At 43.0% G+C, this 19,201-nt stretch overlaps 1 protein-coding gene across 2 annotated transcripts; it reads right to left on the bottom strand.

Moving 5' to 3' along the window:
- Nucleotides 1-17: 17 nt before the first annotated feature.
- lmbrd2b (LMBR1 domain containing 2b) lies at nt 18-19,191 on the bottom strand. 2 transcript variants are annotated; one of them, XM_057819102.1, is made up of 17 exons: nt 19,028-19,191; nt 17,112-17,335; nt 16,932-17,023; nt 16,770-16,868; nt 14,230-14,397; nt 13,949-14,159; nt 13,632-13,706; nt 13,463-13,573; nt 13,226-13,409; nt 6,698-6,879; nt 6,139-6,272; nt 5,963-6,068; nt 5,810-5,907; nt 1,409-1,512; nt 1,298-1,344; nt 995-1,218; nt 18-786 (listed from the first exon to the last, which is right to left on the bottom strand). In XM_057819102.1, the coding sequence occupies exons 2-17, from the start codon at nt 17,283-17,285 to the stop codon at nt 720-722; spliced, it is 2,076 nt and encodes a 691-aa protein (XP_057675085.1). In that variant the 5' UTR covers nt 17,286-17,335; nt 19,028-19,191; the 3' UTR covers nt 18-719. The 2 variants fall into 2 exon arrangements, with proteins under 2 accessions (XP_057675085.1, XP_057675083.1); XM_057819100.1 differs by having other exon boundaries at nt 16,770-17,023.
- Between the last annotated feature and the right edge of the window lie 10 nt (nt 19,192-19,201).

The following is a 19,201-nucleotide window of genomic DNA, read 5'->3' as shown; positions in this document are numbered from 1 at the left end:
GGTAATTGAAAAACGGTACATTTATCCGATTATGAAAATAATCGTTAGTTGCAGCCCTATGAAGGAGTATCAAGAAAATATTTTGGCGGCCATGTTGGTAGGGTAATTTAAAAGTTAAATCATTTAAAAACGTATGTTAATGAGTGAATATTTTCTCATTATTGGTAGGTAGCGGCAACACTCAGTGGGTTTCTGTGCTCATCTTTGCTTTTGAATGTATCAAGAGCAAGAATTTGAACAGAAATTGGTATTATGGGATCTATTAATTTAAAGTCCGCCTACTGCAAAAACATTGTACGTCTAACGCCAGCAATTGCAGTGAATGAGTTAAAAGGAAAAAAAAGCTAACAGCAAGGGCAGCCCAAATCAGCGCAAATTGCGGGATTCGTCAATATTTGCACACGGGTTGAAGTCCAGGTGCACGTGCATCTGCACTGGCCTTGAACGCGCCACCGGCCGGCAAAATTAGCCACAGATCGATGACGGCTGTCGATCATTCATCTGTCCGTCGGCAACTTTATTGACAGCGCAAAGGACAAACTAGCACATTCGCAGAGAATTCATATAAATAACACAAAGTACAACAAGAGGATGTTTGTGTGTGGCACGTGTGGCGCCCTCTGCAGGTTTGGGGGCGGTAACTACATAGAAGGAAGGGCAGGGAGGAAAAATCGGGCGCCGGAGTCGTCGTCCGCGGCGGCGGCGCGCAGTCTTCTCAGTTAGACGTCGTCAAAAATGCGACTGCGAGATGACGACATGGACAAGTAGCGGCCGCCCGGCCCCAACCTGAACCACAACAACAAAAGCCAATCAATACGTCTTTCTTTCAAATTTAATTATGGAGCATTTATAGGTCAATTCCTGTTAGTTTTTAAGCATTTACGTATTACTTCCTGTTGATTTTGGAGGTATTTACCAGATAATTTCTGGGGAATTCCAGGGTCACAAATCATTATGAATCACTGCAAAAATAAAGCACCCATCAATTCTTTACCTTCCGCCCTCCTGCTCCGGCGCGTCGTCGGCGTTAAAGTCCATAGGTTCTTGGTCCTGGAGGAGCTCCACGCGGTCGCGCCCTCCATCGGCCGAACGGCAATACTTGGCTGGCGCTCTCTTGTCACCCGAGTAGGCCGTCTCCTTCATTTCGTGGTCGTCGCGCGCCTCCCTGGCGTTCCCGAAGCGTTCCTCTCTGGCGTTCCCGTAGCGTTCCTTCCACTCCTGAAGACAAATTTCCAGTGGGCGATGTCTCCCAACCATCGGCGGATTTTGAAAATTCATCGGATGACATGTGACTTACGCGTCGACGGTTCTCGCCGTCTTCAGTCCTCTGCCGCTTTCGCTTCTCTGCGAAAGCGAGGCCGGTGTTGGAGTTAGCCCCGTGCCAGAGCGGCGGCGGCACGGCACCCACCTCGGCGAATCAGCTCCTTCCCCTCGTCCACTAGGTCCGACGTCAGCTCGCTGTCGCCCATGAACTGCTGGAATCCCAGCAGGTTGAGCAGGCGGGTCCCCAGGCTGAGAGAGACGCCCCGCAAGATGAGAAAAAATTACAGAACTATGAGGGTAGTTGTCTGGACAGCGTCACATGTTGGCCATTGTGATACAGGGCCATTGGAGTCACGTAACATTTGAATCATTGGAGCGTGGATCGTAATTTTGGAGAAAAAAAAAAAAAGTATTGTCGTTTTCCTCAACGATGACGAAAACATTTTGTTGACGAACATATTTTTCGTGACGATGACGAGTAAAAAATGTTTCTTGGGTGCCTGAAACATGACGAAACGATGGCTAATTTTCATCTGACAAGTCTTAAAGTGATCCTCTAGTTTTAAGACAAGTAATTCTTAAAAGATACATCTTAGTATGAGTTATAATAATTTGACATTAAATCCCTCTTAATGTTTTCGTTTTAATAAAATTTGTAAAATTATTTTAACTGATTGTTCGCCATGGTTGTTGACGTCGCAGTGCTGTGACGTCACAAATCCCGCTGCCGGACTTCAGCGTGTCATTCATTAGCAACATCTCGTCAGTTCGTCCCTTCCAATTTGAACCAGAGCGGAAAAGTGAAGAGCAGGACAGCACTGTCGGTCGTTCACAAGACGAGCAGCAAAGGCAAAATGCAGAGCAAGAAATACCTGATGAGGCAAGAGTTGGGCTAAACTTCTGGTGTACTTGCGGCAAGTGCATCTCGATGACAACGGAGCGAGAGAGCGTATGTTGTCGAGAACTCAGGTTTTTGTCAGCAGATCTTCAAGGTGAGTTATTGCGTCATCAAACTCATTCCAATATAATTGTGTAGATTGTTAGCATCCAGAGCTGTCGTATGCTTTACATACAGTACAGGCCAAAACACATTGGCATTCGTGCCTTTTTATTTTCTTGACCATTGACATTATAAACTCTCACTGAAGGCAATAAAACTATGAATGTGTGGCGAGCTAGGGAAGGATGCGGAGTATCAAACCACGGAGCTAATCCGCGTTGTTTTATTGACATTTAGGCTGCAAGAAATAGCAATGTCTGTCTGGCATGCGACCCGCGGAAGGTAACAGTTATTTCCAGCTGTTCCCTTCACAAAGTACCCCCCCCAACCACACAACGTGCCAACATAATTTCCGCCGGTGAATTCTGTTATAAATTGCTACAAATGCACACGTGTGTATTGTGTACTTAGAAAAAAGGTGAAATAACTAAAAACGTGTGATATTCTAGTATCTTCAAAGTAGCCACCCTTTTCTCTGATTACTGTTTGGCACTCTTGCCATTCTCGCGATGAGCTTTCAGAGGGAGTCCCCTAAAATGGATTTTGACTTCACATGTATGCCATTCCGGCGATGAGAATTTATTGCTTTATCAATGGGGTTGGGACATTTGTGTTGCATTGAATGAATTGCATTGGACGTGCTTTGATCAGTTTGAGAGGCAGCATCACTCATATTAGCTGAATACTGAACACACACTGCCTGATGAACTGACAGTAGAGGTGAATTATTAGCTTCCTCTGTGACTAGCGGTACGCCCGAAGGTTCGCCTCCCGCTGTAGCGACAGGAGCGGCTTGGGTGCTTAAGAGGGCAGCCAGAGTGTCTCGTCCGTCTCGCTTCATTGCGCGCATTTCACTCGATATCCGAGCAGGCTGAGGCTTCTTGTGCGGGAAAATAGTTGCAACAGCATTTGGTTTTAGTCTGCGCTTATATCTAGCCGCTCCGGTGAGATCTTTCATTAGTTGTCATCTACTAAAATCCTCAAACGCGGTAGGAGAAAAATGGCGACAACAAAGCCTTGGTTGTTTGGGAAGATTTGCTTGTCTACAGGCATTTTCCCAAACCTTTCTCCTCTTCTTGTCAACAGGAAATTTGTGGAGACTCGCATCACTCTCCTTGTTTCCATTTGACTCGAAATTGCATCCATAAGCAGCACATCGTGGCATTTTACTTCGCGAGTTAAGCCAGTAATACACAGTTGTTGTACACACGCTACACGATTGGAAAAATATCATCTACGTCATCACTCTGCGCCCGCAGAACATGGCGCCAACTATCGGTCTAAATATGCACTAAATATTATAAAATATTTCCATTGATTTAACATTTTATGTGTTTCTAACGACATATTTTAATACAAGAGAACAATTGTGATTTATTAGAGCCTACATGTCTTTAAAATCGAGGATCACTTTAAAAAGCGACATAGTTTCTGTCATGTTCACAATGAGTGACAGTCAGCCTACACTCCAGCGCCCCCGACACTCTCCGGTGTCCTTCAAGCTAGGCTTCACTCCAGGGTTGTTTTGAAACACATGATAAGATTTGTTTTCTTATCTTGCAATGTTGCTTTACCCTTTAAAGGTATGCACTAAGTCATCATCACTAAAGGTCGACCGATATATCGGTCAGCCAATATATCGGGCCGATATATGGACTATTTTTTTCAAGACAGGCTATTGGCTAATATGATAGAACTTATGTTAGCTGCTTGGGTGCTGATCTTTCCCATAAAGGATGGCCGATATGTCGGCTGGCTACTATATCAGGCCGATATAAAGTGGGGCAAATAAGTATTTAGTCAACTACCAATTGAACAAGTTCTCCTACTTGAAAAGATTAGAGAGGCCTGTAATTGTCAACATGGGTAAACCTCAACCATGAGAGACAGAATGTGGAAAAAAACAGAAAATCACATAGTTTGATTTTTAAAGAATTTATTTCCAAATAAGAGTGGAAAATAAATATTTGGTCACCAACAAACAAGCAAAATTTCTGTCTGTCAAAGAGGTCTAACTTCTTCTAACGAGGTCTAACGAAGCTCCACTCGTTACCTGTATTAATGGGACCTGTTTTAACTCATTATCGGTATAAAAGACACTTGTCCACAATCTCAGTCAGTCACACTCCAAACTACTATGCCCAAGACCAAAGAGCTGTTAAAGGACACCAGAGACAAAACTGTAGACCTGCACCAGGCTGGGAAGACTGAATCTGCAATAGGTAAAACGCTTGGTGTTAAGAACTCAACTGTGGGAGCAATTATTAGAAAATGGAAGACATACAAGACCACTGATAATCCCTCGATCTGGGGCTCCATGCAAGATCTCACCCTTTGGCGTCAAAATGATAACAAGAACTGTGAGCAAAAATCCAAGAACCACACGGGGGGACCTAGTGAATGAGCTACAGAGAGCTGGGACCACAGTGACAAAGGCTATTATCAGTAACACAATGCACCGCCAGGGACTCAAATCCTGCACTGCCAGACGTGTCCCCCTGCTAAAGCCAGTAGACGTCTAGACCAGTCTACGGTTCGCTAGAGAGCGTTTGGATGATCCAGAAGAGGACTGGGAGAATGTGTTATGGTCAGATGAAACCAAAATAGAACTTTTTGGTAGAAACACAGGTTCCCGTGTTTGGAGGAAAAAATACTGAATTGCATCCGAAGAACACCATACCCACTGTGAAGCATGGGGGTGGAAACATCATGCTTTGGGGCTGTTTTTCTGCAAAGGGACCAGGACAACTGATCTGTGTAAAGGAAAGAATGAATGGGGCCATGTATCGAGAGATTTTGAGTGAAAATCTCCTTCCATCAGCAAGGGCATTGAAGATGAGACGTGGCTGGGTCTTTTCGCATGACAATCATCCCAAACACACAGCCAGGGCAACAAAGGAGTGGCTTTGTAAGAAGCATTTAAAGGTCCTGGAGTGGCCTAGCCAGTCTCCAGATCTCAACCCCATAGAAAATAGGTGGAGGGAGTTGAAAGTCCGTGTTGCCCAACGACAGCCCCAAAACATCACTGCTCTAGAGGAAATCTGCACGGAGGAATGGGCCAAAATACCAGCAACAGTGTGTGAAAAGCTTGTGAAGAGTTACAGAAAAGGTTTCGCCTCCGTTATTGCCAATAAAGGGTACATAACAAAGTATTGAGATGAACTTTTGGTAATGACCAAATACTTATTTTCCACCATGATTTGCAAATAAATTCTTTGAAAAACAAACAAAGTGATTTTCCATTTTGTTTTTTTTTTTCCCTCATTCTGTCTCCCATGGTTGAGGTTTACCCATGTTGACAATTACAGGCCTTTTTAATATTTTCAAGTGGGAGAACTTGCACAATTAGTGGTTGACTAAATACTTATTTGCCCCACTGTACGCTGTTGAAAACTTTTTTCTTGAGCATTCTTCGCCAAAAACTAGATGAAGACTAAGCCATTCTAAAATGACTAAATCATGACGAAGGCTATTAAGTATTTTTGTCTAAAAGATACCAAAAACAACAGGGGCTTTTTAGGGCACGGTGTTGCCAAAAAACCTTACCTGAAGTACGTGGCGATGCATAAGATGAGGATGAGCATGGGGTAGTAGATGTAGAAGCCGTTGGCCACAATGGGCAGCACTCGCATGGAGCCCATGATCTGCCGCACGAGAAGCACGTCAAACTAGCCAAACAAAGAGCACGTGCTGGCTTACCGAGGTGTAGGCCGTCTGCTCTTTGTCGTTGTGCGAGATGGTGGCGTCCATGTGGATGAGCCCCAGGAAGTTGAGGCACAGCGGCGGCGTCAGGCGGCAGAAGAGCCTGTGACGTGATGCGGGACGAAGTCAGAGGCGGCGCGAGCGGAGAAAGGAAGCGGCTCGGGAAAGCTCACATGCCGCTGAACTGCAGGCTGTATGCGTCCGTTTGGTGGTGCGGCGCCAGGTAGTAGAAGTTGAAGACGCGGATGCGAAAGACGGTGGAGTACACGCACGTGCACAGGAAAAAGATGGTGACGAAGCACGCCACCTGGTGGACGTAAAAGAGCAGCCATCCGTTTAAAAAAGTTTAGCAGAACAGATTAAAGGAATAAAACTAAAAATATAAAATGCAATAAAACATGCAGCGAAAAAAATCCTGAATTTATATTCTGAAATGGTTTACATCTTTTTTTTAGTATGTGGGACACACTTTGTTGTTGTTCTGTATATTTTTTTTGTTCAATTTCATGACTTTTTACTTTTTAAAAAAAAATTTTTTTATGAAATTTAATTTAAATTGAGCCATTCAAAATATTTTTATTTCTGTACATAATTTTAAAAATTTGTTACTTTTTGTGTTTTTTTTTTTTTTTTTACTTTTTAAAAGTGCCCACACGTGATGCCAAATAGAGAATATAATGCAAAATATTGTAACGCGGGCTTGAACACAGGATTGGCGGGCGGGCGTCCGACCTGTATATAGACGTAGCTGTAGCTGCGCTCGGCCAGCCGGACGAAGACGGCGAAGAGCGAGAGGACGGGTTTGGTGCTGAAGAAGGTGCACTCGGACCAGACCACAGCGACGCTCAGCAGGGCCAGCGCCACGGCCAGCACGCGGTAGAACACGCGCTTCAGCGCACACTCCCAGTACCACTCTAGCAAGAGGGACAAAACAATTTTTCCCCCCGCCGTTAGGATTCATTTCCTTCCCTTTTCATTCACTCCAATGTTTATTTGGACGCGATATCAATATACAGTGGTATGAAAAAGTATCTGAACCTCTCACATTTCTGCATGAAATCACCATGAACAGGGCTGGACTGGGACAAAAAATCGGCCCGGGCATTTTGAGCCGAGACCGGCCCACCAGGTATTGATGGAAAGACAATTAAGCCTATGAATGAAAACAAACTTTGTTGTGACAATGCTTTCACACTGTCTTGTTGGTGTATATATACTTTAACATAGACTTAAACATACACCATCCTTCCAGTCCCAATATTCTATGCAGTACTTAGCGGATATCAAAAGGCTGCATGGTCTAGTTAACCTCCTGAACAATGTACAACGTATGATGGGATCCTGAAATTAGGACATGGATTAATACGGAATAGAGGTGAGACATGATCATTGATGAACATATTAAAATGAATAAATGACAGATTTAGTGATTTTTTCATAGACTATTTATTTACTGCATCAATAAAAGTGCAAATAAATATATCCACAGAATAGGCCCTCAAACACGGAGATCTTTAAAAAGTGAAAGGAGACAGAGGAAGATAAGTGATAAAGAATAACACTTTAAGGACTTGTATGATCACAGTACTGGTTTCTAGAAAAATCTGGGAAAATAGTTGCATCATATCCTCCATATAGTACTTACTTAGGGCAAAATCCTGAACAAACAATGAACAAAGTATGATGGGATCCTGAAAAATAGGACACAGAGTTGAGATGAATATTAAAATGTGTAAATTACAGACTGTAACTATAAAAACACTCAGAGAGCACAGACCTGTTTGTATGTCTGTACCCTCATCTGTTACCTCACTGTGTCAAAAAAATGTGATAAGCCCCTATTTTTCTCATGTACTGGATCACAGTACCCAGAATATTGGCAGAATTCAAATCATAATGTGTCATTTCATAGCAACTACCATGGCCATGTCCTGTTTTTTTTTTTTTTTTTTTTTTTTTTTACAAGCAATCTGGGCAATTTTCTTGGAGTTGCATACACATATGCTGAAAATCGCCCTATCCTGCAATGATAAAGAATCCTTCAAAGAAATCCTGGATCAAGACAGTGATCCGGATCACCTCTAAATCTAAATTGAATCATCTCTTCCTTGTCCCAGAGTGGACATTTCCTGAAAATTTCTTTAAGATCCGTCCATAACTTTTTGAATTATACCGTACACAAACAAACCAACTTAGCAGAAGTAATTAAGTGATATTTTCACAGACTAATGTACTTACCATATCAATAAACAGTAACCTTGAACCTCCACTGCAGCAACACTTTGCACAGCAACACCAAATGCTTCCTCAAACATGGGAACCTTCAAAGTGAAAGGAGACAGAGGTGAAAAAGAATGTCACCTGATGGACTTACTCTGATGATCACAGTGCTGGTATTTTTACTCAGTTGAATCACGTATTCTATACAGTACTTAGAGGAATCCAAAAGTCTGCATGGAGTGATCGACTTATGGTTTAACTTGGCCAATTGAGACCACTCATAAACTGTCATATAGTTGAGATTTCGCACTTTTGACAGAAGTTTGAATGGAAACTACCAGGCTAGATCTTGCCTGTGTTGTCTTACAAAAAAAAAAAAAAAGTTATGTGCTCGGACGCGCCGGCGCGTCCGCTCGACCTTATAAAGTTTTTAACTACCTAACAAATAGAGATAATACTTAACTAACTAAATTAATAAAATTAATTTACTTAAGCACTAACATAATTACAACTAGAATAGCATCATAGAAACCGTCCAGCATTAGAGAAACCCCATCATGTTAGTTTGCATGCACTAAATTGCTTAACGGCCTAATTATAACTACTGGCGGTGTTAAGAGTTAGCGAGCGCAATGAAAATAAACTACACCCACGCTTAATTCATATCTGAACCAGATAGACTGCAGTTCAACACTTCTTACCTGAAGTTCAGATTCCCCTCCACTCGGACCGCCGGCGGCCGCGGGTCTCTCCTCCTGCCTCCCCTTCCCCTCATCCACCTGACGGCCACCCCCGCCATCGTAACCTGCGGTTGCTGCTGTCGCTGAAGAGGAAGCTCCGCCACCGGCAACATTTAGCGGCATCCGCATGAAGGGCTTGTCTCTTTCTATCTCTAATTTTTTCCACGCCTTTCCTTTTCTTGTAGTTATCCATTTTGTTTATCTCCTCTCTCTGTATGTCTGATTAATGTATATCTGATACCTCTGTACAAGAGGGAAGGGGCATCGGCCCTCGTTTATAATTGGTCCAGCCCATAAACAATCTTGACTGATGGGCCGATCTACCAGTTTTGTGTACCAATGTGATTAATGCCGTTAGGTAAAAAAAAAAAAAAAAAATTCAGGACCAGCCCAAAATCGCCATCGGCCCACCGGGCAAATGCCCGGTATGCCCGATGGCCAGTCCAGCGGTGACCATGAATGTGATGTGATCTTTGTCAGAATCACACGGATGAAACAACAGTGTCTGCTTTAACTAAAACCACCCAAACATAGGTTTTCATATTTTAATGAGGATAGTATGCAAACAATGACAGAAGGGGGGAAAAATAAGTAAGAGAACCCTCTGCCTAAGGAGACTTAAAGAGCAATTGAAACCAATTTTTACCAAACAATTTATGTCAGGTCTGTGCTCAAACACTGATGAGTGATTTAAAGCTGCCCTGCCCAGTATAAAACACACACCAGGTAAGAACTGTCTTGATGAGAAGCATTGTCTGATATGCATTATGGCTTGGTCAAAAGAGCTGTCTAAAGACCTGCGATCAAGGATTGTTGATTTGTATTAGGCTGGGAAAGGATACAAACCCATCTCTAAAAGTCTGGATGTTCATCAATCAACAGTCAGAGAAGTTGTCTACAAATGGAGAATTTTGCACTGTTCCTTCTCTCCCAAGGAGTGACCATCCACCAAAGATGACGCCAAGGGTTCAGCACAGAATACTCAGAGAGGTAAAAAAAAAAACGAACCCTAGAATGTCTGCTAAAGACTTACAGAAATCACTGGCACAGTCCAATATCTCTGTGCACACAACAACTATATATAAAACTATGCCGAACAATGGTGTTTATAGGAGGACTCCACGGAGGAAGCCACTGCAGTCTAAAAAAAAACCCATTGTTGCTCGTTTAATATTTGCAAAAAGCTACTGAGACACTCCACAGAGGTTTTGGCAAAATATTTTGTGGACTGATGAAACCAAAGTTGAATTGTTTGGGAGTAACACACAGCGTCATGTGTGGAGGATGGAACAGCTCAGCAACATCAACACTTCATTTCCACCGTGAAGCATGGAGGGAGCATCATGATTTGGGGCTGTTTTGCTACCTCAGGGCCTGGACAACTTGCAATCCTTAATGGAAGAGTGAATTAAAAGATTTATCATGATGTTTTGCAGGAAAACCTGAGGCCTTCTGTCAGACAGTTCAAGCTAAAAAGAGGATGGATGCTGCAACACGACACCGATCCAAAACACAGAAGTAAATCAACTTCAGAATGCTTTCAGAAGAACAAAATACATATTGTGGAGAGGCCAAGTCAAAGTCCAGACTTGGCAGTGGCATGACCTAAAGACAGCGATTCATGCCAGACATCCCAGGAATCTGACTGAACTACAACAGAGAAGAATGGGCCAAGATTAGTGCTGATCGATGTGCCAGACTGATCTGCAGCTACAGGAAGTGTCTGGTTGAAGTTACTGCCCCCAAAGGGAGGGGGCACTAAATATTAAATGTGATGGTTCACTTACCGGTACTTATTTTCCCCCTTCTGTCACTGTTTGCATACTATCCTCATTAAAATATGAAAACCTATGTTTGGGTGGTTCTAGTTAAAAGCAGAGTTTTTTTCATCTGTGTAATTTTGACAGAGGTCAGATCACAATTGATGGTGATTTTATGCAGAAATGTCAAAAATTCTAAAAGGTTCAGATACTTTTTCATACCATTGTATGCTTCAGTTCACTAAGAACTCATTTTACAAAAGGTTTTTCCACACTTTTTCTGCTTCATATTCAGATGTGTCGCGTCCCATTAGGCAAACCAGGCAATTGCCTAGGGCCCCCAGCCAGCAGGGGCCCCCAGAGGGCCAACAGATTTAGCACACGCTGCTTTGAAAGGCCAGTGAAAGCCTTGTGTCTGAGTTCCCTGATGAGGCCCCTTCACTTGCGGCCCCCCCATGTGAGTCAGAGTGAGCGGCGATTTAGCTTTTTTTTTAATTGGCGTAAATCCAAAATGAAGAGAAGTTCTCCTTCTGAAAGCGACAAAAGAAAGAGAAAAAAGGAGAAAAGGAAGCAAGACAGTGGTGAGTGTACTATGTTACTGTAGTTTTATGACCTCATGTAGTAGAAGCCGGGCACTTTGAGTGTCCTAAAAACGCTCTATGAGACCAAGGCGTTATTATTAGGGCTGTCAAATTTATCGTGTTAACGGGCAGTAATTATTTTTTTAATTACATCAAAATATTTAACGCATGCGCGGGTCGACCCACTCATGCATTGCCGCAAACAGACTACAATGGCGTCGTTTTATGTATATTTAGAGCTAAGAGGGAGAGACAAGCGAGAGGAGTGGACTCAGTCATTCATTGGGGCCACGCTATTTATTGGCATAAGCTTTGCCATCTCTTCCACAACAATTATTACTATTGTGGCGTGCGACGTGGTGTAGATTGACAGGAGATAATCTTTTTCTTAACACCCTGTATTGAACACAACGCAGAGAAGCTATACCAGTTGCAGCCACCACTGACAGTCATGGTTGCCCAACTTCCCATCATGCATTTGGGCGGAACAGTTAAGTCGCTACAGTATCATTTAGTGAAAGCACAACAAAAATAATATTCTTGGCTATCTCTATAAAAAAAAAATGTTCACAAAAAGAAAAGCGCTCAATGCAAAAAGAACTGGCATTCCCAATCAAAATAGCTATGCAAAATAATACTCAGACTTTGGTCAAACTCTATTCAAACATTTCGTTTAGCACAACAAATAGCCTAGATGGCAATATTTAGTCACAATATACAAACTATCAGAGGTCTCGTACGTACGTTGTCAACAGTCAACACTCAAATGAACGTAAGGTACAATGAACCCGGAAACTACGGCGTCAGTCGCAAAACGCACTAGAAAAACTTGGCTAGACTCACATTTATCTTTTAAGAATTACAAGTCTTTCTATCCGTGGATCCCTTTCACAGAAAGAATGTTAATAATGTTAAAGCCATCTTGTGGATTTATCTTTATATTAAACAAATACAGTACTTATGTACAGTATGTTGAATGTATATATCCGTCTTGTCTTATCTTTCCATTCCAACAATAATTTACAGAAAAATATGGCATATTTTAGAGATGGTTTGAATTGCGATTAATTACGATTAATTAATTTTTAAGCTGTGATTAACTCGATTAAAAAATGTAATCGTTTGACAGCCCTAGTTATTATACTGTTATTAAATATGCTATTGCTCCAAGTCCAACTGTCCCCCTTACTTGCACACGCTCGAAGGGCCCCATGTTGCTTGTTGCTCCCGGGGACCCTTGCTACGCCTCTGTTCATATTACGAAATATGATTTCCTGTACTGTCATACATCACTCTCGCTCGCAGCAATGCAATCATTTAACTACTGTGTTCTTGTTATTCTAATAAGCAGACGGGGCATGGAAAATCATGCTCAAATGTTTGTTTATGCTCCATCAGTCACGCAGTGAGTACATTTCCATGAGTAATGCCATTGCACGCCGGGTAATGAAATAATGAAACTCCTGAAACCACAACTACGTTTTCCGATAAAATGTAAATGAAGGAAATCTAATGCTCGTGTATATGAAACAAAAGAATAGAACTTACAAAGAGCGAGATGAAGTGGCTAGCAAGCGACGGCTGCCGAAGTTAGCTCGCCTCTTGCACTCCGTGTTAGCTATGAGCTCGAGTAGTCATGCGATAACGTCTGGAGAAGGAGCCTAACAAACGAGTTACACTTAAGCGCCACGTGGGGGGGTGGGGGGGGCGACAAAGCATTACTAATAAAGACAGGCAATCAGAGGTCATTAAGGCAAATTCTATGAGGTGTTTTGGAACCAATTAGGCCATTTACATGTAAATCGTTTCAAGTTTCCACAATGCTACTGATCAGACCGTTCGTTTTTGTACTTTTTGGAACATTTGAAACGATGCCCAACCTTTAGAGGTCAAGCTATCGCGATTCTCCTTCCCTCGGTGACCGCCGAACGAGAGCGTCGGGAGACGAAAGGGGCGTACCCACGGCGGGCGTGTAGAGCGTTCGGCAGATCCATCCCGGAGGTCGCGGGGGGGGAAAGCTGCGCACGAAGCGTCGCGCGGAGCTGCTCTCGTTCTTGGCCACGTCCTCCAGGTGGAAGGCTTCCTGCAGGAGCATGTGCCACTGCACGCGCGTGCGATTGTGGCGCTGAACGGCGTAGATCACCTGCAAGTGCCAGCGTTAGCACAGACCGACGGAGCACTTTCGCGACTTTCAACCTGTTTGTGAAGCTTGACCAGACTCTTCTCGCCGGGGAAGGTCTGCCGGTCCTCAAAGTCCTCGTAATCGTCCATGTTGCGGCCCATCTTGTCCTGGTAGTCCGTAGGGCACTGCGGATGGGCGGGCGTGTCAAAATCGGCATATTGCACACGGCGGGATTGGACTCACTTTTCTCAGGATGGTGTCGATGCACTTGCGTAGCGGGTGGTTGTACTTGATGGCCTCGCTCACCTTCCTCACTTCCTGGTCACAGGATGGACGGTACCAAATGAGTGTTTCAATTCACTATTTACTCTCATATTGGAATTTAAATGGGAAGGTTTTTTGCCAATGTTGCCCGAACCGTACGTTTTGGGCAAAAACAACTTTTGTGCTTCCTGAATTTTCTGATGTGTACTGTAAATCACGTGACTTAGACCAAAACTGTAGGACAAGTACTGTTTAGAAATGTTACTTTTTATATTTTCCCACATGAACGAACGCACCTCCATGACGTCCTCCAGGTTCTCCTCAGCGTCCGCTTTTTCCGTCATAAGCTTGGAGGCCTTGAAGTAGGTCTTGAGGAGCATGTGTCCGTGCCTGGAGGCATTCCAGTAAGAGCGTGGGATTTCCACCAAACCATAGCCCAGTAGCAGGACCAGCAGGAACAAACCCCAAGTGTTGGCCGCCGTGATGCCTACTGTCTGCAGCTCGGACCTGCAACGATAGACGCCGTTTGGTCCTTTTTTTGCAAGGGCACATGTGCACGCATGCGACCCCTGCTCACCAGGACAGGCGCCACTCAGGGTGGACGGCCACGTAGATGAGCAGCGAGCCGAAGATGAGCAGGTAGGTCCCGTAGTAGATGGCGTTCTCGATGAGGGCCGTCTGGACCTTCCCGGTGATGGAGAAAGCGCCAGAGCGAGCGTACGACTGCATGAACGGCAGCAGCAACCTGAGCAAAGGACAGAAGGACGGACGGCGCCGTGTCTGACAAAGTTGGCCGCTCACTCTTCATTGTCATTTACTCCCTGACTTTTAACTTATCGGCTGCCGTTGACACGCGAGAAACATCTAATACGTGTTGACGGAAATAGACGTCCAATCCGCTGGCAGCCATGAGTTCAAATAAACAGATCAGATCCATAAGTGGAGTTTAAGGGGGGGCCAGGCCCCCCTGGTGGCCGAAAATTGTCATTACATGTAATTGACTTTCCTATATACAGTATATATATAAAAGTTGTAAAGCAAAATAGAATGAAACTGACAAAAAAAAAGATGTTTATAATGGGTCAAAATTATTTTTCGAACACATCATGACCTCACCTTAGATGGTCATTTGCTTTGCATATTATTAACAACAACAAAAAATTAGGAGAGGGCAATTTTATTTTTCAAATGATTTTTTTTATTGTTTGGAAATATTTTTTTTTTGATTGAAGCATATTTTGGGGGGATTGAATGATTTAGACACAAATGTCCTACCCATAATATGGCCTAAACACAAAAAGGATAGCTAAAATCAAACTTTTTAAAATAAAAATTAAGTGTTCAAATGCAAATATTTGAGTCTCAAATATTTTTTCGCATTCAAATTTTTTTTTCTGGGATTGAAATTTTTCTTTTTTTGATCAAAGTGATTTTTCGTTTGAAAATACATATTTTTTGTTTAAAGCAACTTATTTTTGATTGAATAATAAAGACACAAATGTTCTAGCCAAAAGGTGGCCCAAATGCAAAAAAAAAAACATTACTTAAATCAAAAAAGTTGCTTCATTCAAAAAAATTGAATGCAAAAAAAAAAAAAAAATCAAAAATCAAAGAAAAATAGCTTTCAAATGCATTTTTTTGAGTTTCAAATTTATTTTTGCAATCAAACACATTTTTTGTTGATCGAATAAAGAAGACACCAATCTACCTCCAAATGGCTCCGCCCAGCGGATTCAATTTTTGACGGGGGTAACTACATTGGCACGACACCGGCAGCTGTACCATATTCAATGGATGACGATCTTGGCGAGTATAGCTGTCCTAAGCAGCCTGATTTAGAATTCCCCTCAAGAATGATGGGAAACAACAAAAAAAAAAACACTCATTTTCAACTTATTACCATAAATATTCTTGTAAGTTAATTTTATTGCCGACACTGCGTTTTGGGGTCATCAACATGTTGTGCCCCCCCCGGCCCAAAAGTCAAACGCCGCCTATAGACCTTACCCACGTGACGTCACAACTCCGCCCTCCTGACTGGTGCCGCCCAATTGTCCGTCAACACATCGTGTTTACCTGTTACGGCTACATACATTCCTCCTATTTACGGCGTGTTTTTCTGCTCGTTAACATTAATAATCAAAATGGTGAAGGCGTGTGTGGCGGTCGGTTGCAATAACAGAGAAGATAGACGGAGAGACTTGAAGTTCTACCGGATTCCGAGAGACCCGGAGAGGAGAGAGCGAGATGGGCTGCTGCAATTCGACGAGAAAACTGGGCTCCAAACGATTACCACAGATTATGTAGTAGTCAGTTTATATCTGGTAAGATGCATTTAATATATATTTAGAGGGTTTTGGGCTGACAACCACAATTAAGATCATTGCTAGGCTAATCGCCGACAACATACACGTATGTATGTAGTGAGAGTGCTATCGCTAAACCATATAAACATTAAAAGCCCTAGCTCCATTGACAAATGACATGAAATACATTAGACTTGACAGTGGATGTTAGCAAGAACAAAAGATTTTGAATTGAAAATTTCGTAACTCACCTTTCCAAGCACAAGATAGATTTCTGCCGAATTTTCGTGGACGAGGACCTGTTTCACCCAACCAGCAACGAAGTATTTATAAGCCTCCAAGCTCTTAAAGTTTTTCAAACTTTCATGAGAACAGGCTGATTTTGTGTGGACAAGATAGTTGTAAATATCAGGGTAGCTAGCAGATGTCAGGCAAATACGGTGAAGACAGCGGGTCGAAAAACATCGATTTAGGCATCAAATATGGATCTGGCGAATGGATAAAGTGAGTTTACGGCATCCGAAAGCACTGGGTCTTCCATGAAATGCATTATAAATTGCTCGATCAATTGAGACCATTGATAATACAGACACAAAATGACGGACAAGGGGGCGGAACAATACAGCGATCACGTGATTTTGTGACGTCGGTGGGTAGGGTCTATGATGAGATCATAGCGTATGATTAATTCACTCACTAAATTCCCAAAACAAGTACAGTAAGCCACCGAGCGTTGCCCCTAGCAACTTGACCACGAAATTACGTGAATGGCGGCCAATGAGTTAAGATTTCAAGACCGGCGCGTACTGACCAGGTGAGGCACTGCGATGTCCAGTAGACCACCCGCCAGTACACGGGCATGACGCCGTCCGGGATGTTGCTCCACGGCTCTTGACAGGGATTCCGTGCGCTGCGGGGAGAAAGTGTTGTTAGGCGCCTGTGCCTTCGCAGCCGAGCCGTCCAGGGCAAACACCTCGCTGAGGGCGCAGCTGAATCATTCCCTGGCGTCCCGTTGGAAGGGAGCGAGCCCGCGCCGTGGTCCTTCTTGCACTGCTTATAGATAGTCTGCAATGTATATGAAGAATCCCGTTGAAAAAACGCGCGTACGCGTAGAGGAAAGTAACTCGCCAGCCCGGGGAAAGGCGGGGCTGACCGTGGTGACGTCCAGCGGCAGGGTGAAGACAATGAGGAAGCAGAGGTACCAGGCCAGCAGCGTCCCGAAAAGAACCATGCGCTGCTGCTTGCCGAAGTCTCCGTAGCGATGCAGTAGGAAAAGGGCCAGGAAAAAGACCACCACCATCTCCACGCCAAGCGCCGCCCCGCTCATTTTGACGCCCGGCTGTGCCGCGCCACCCGCGCCGGCAAAAATAAAACAGCCTAAAAAATAATGTGTAAGTAAACGTCTCATCAAAAACGAATGACGGGCCAAAATTCCTTCAATAAACTGAAATATCCGGCTGCTTTTCAGGGCTTTTCAGGGAGATTGAGGGGGGCAGTGCCCCCCCGGTGGCTCGAAAAATGTCATACTCGTAGCATGTAATTGACTATCCTATGAATTAATTTAAAGGGGAAATTCAGAATTTTTGACATAAGGCTTCATCTTCGAGTTAGCTTGGATTTAATTAGTTGGTGTAGTTGATTTCAACAAATTCCGTGCAGTTTGTTAGTTATTTGTTAGTTTCAGGGCTCGGAATGGCTAAGCTAGCGCGAGTCAATGGTTCATATATATTAGGGCTGTAGTTATAGATTATTTTAGTAGTCGATTAATCTATCAACTAGTTCGTTCGAATAATCAACTAATCGGACTAGGAGGAACATTTAATGCGTTGCAAAAAATTTTTTAGGAGATGTAAAACAAAGGCTTGCTAAGATTGGACTTTCAAAAGAGTATTTAATGCAAATACAAAATAAAATTCCCGAGCTTTTTTTTTTTTTTTTGAATTGCACATTCCTTTAAAATAACTTAAAAAATACCCGCTCTTAGCCTCAAACAGTATAAAAATAAATATATGAGGATCTAAGTACAATGAAAGAACAATTGGCTAACTTGCACGCAAAAGTCCGATAGCTTAAATACTATAAGATGCGAACGTTTGTTTTTACAATACTCTTAACAAATCGTTCAGACATATTCCCACAAAAAAAAAAAAAAAAAACTGCTAAATACACCTATGAACTGAATTATGAATGCATTAGAAAAAAAAAAGAACTTACCTTATGTTGGTAACAGGGAGCAGTGTATTCAGCCATGTTAGTTATGTCATATTCACTGTTGCCACTAGAAGGCAATATACCCACCCAAATCAATAAAACTAAATGCAAACACTTTCAAAACAAACCATAATAACGCCACTCTAATTAAACGAATACTCGAACCAGCAAAATTGATTAGAAGCTTTTTTCTAATCGAATTACTCAAGTTAATCAAATAATCGTCGCAGCACTAGTATGTATTTACCTGTACCTATAGTAAGTTAATTTCATTGCTGACGCTGCGTTTCGGGATCATCAACATGTTTTGCCCCCCAACCAACAAAAGTCAAACTCCGCCCATGCAGGGAGGGTGCATCTTGTTCAGAGGAAGAACCTTTATTTTTTTCTAACTAATTGGTTGCCATTGACGGCGCTAGACGTCAATCCATTTAAAGTGGAAGGATTGCATGAGGGAGAATGATCATTCATTCGCTGCCACCCTGATATGGTTTGAACGTCTATTAGTGAGAAACTCATTCCAAGTGTTAATTTAGTTTTTAGGAGCCGCATAACTAATTTGGTCATGGATTTGCTCATAGTCCACCAGAAATAAAACAGGCTAGCTAAAGTTATGATTGACAGATAGTTAGCACGCACGGTTCGCTGACATGAGTTGCGCTTATCAAGTGGATGAGCTGCTTGTGTTGATGTTGTCACGACTAATGAGCAAACTTCTCATTAACATTCTTCCCAAGCACACAATAGCTAAGCTAATGATTACAAGACCGACGTCACGCTCAGGACTCGCTCCCGCTAGCACCCAAGCTAACTAACACCAGCGAAGAGAATAGAAAGCGACAATATTCAGACTCTTACCGCTCTTCAATCGTGCCTTTACTTCGCGACTTTACGCTTCTTCAATCTAATCGAGCGGCCTTTTAATAAAGCAATTTGAAGCACCAAAACATTGTCGGCTGCAGCAGTCACATCCGGGTTGCTAGACTAGGACCATGACGTCAATGTTTCGGACGAGATGAGTCGAGCATGCGC

The sequence above is a fragment of the Corythoichthys intestinalis genome, chromosome 17 (assembly GCF_030265065.1).
Source record: "Corythoichthys intestinalis isolate RoL2023-P3 chromosome 17, ASM3026506v1, whole genome shotgun sequence".
Taxonomy (NCBI): domain Eukaryota; kingdom Metazoa; phylum Chordata; class Actinopteri; order Syngnathiformes; family Syngnathidae; genus Corythoichthys; species Corythoichthys intestinalis.
Note: the sequence above shows the minus strand (reverse complement) of the source record. Positions and strands in the feature narration are given on the sequence as shown.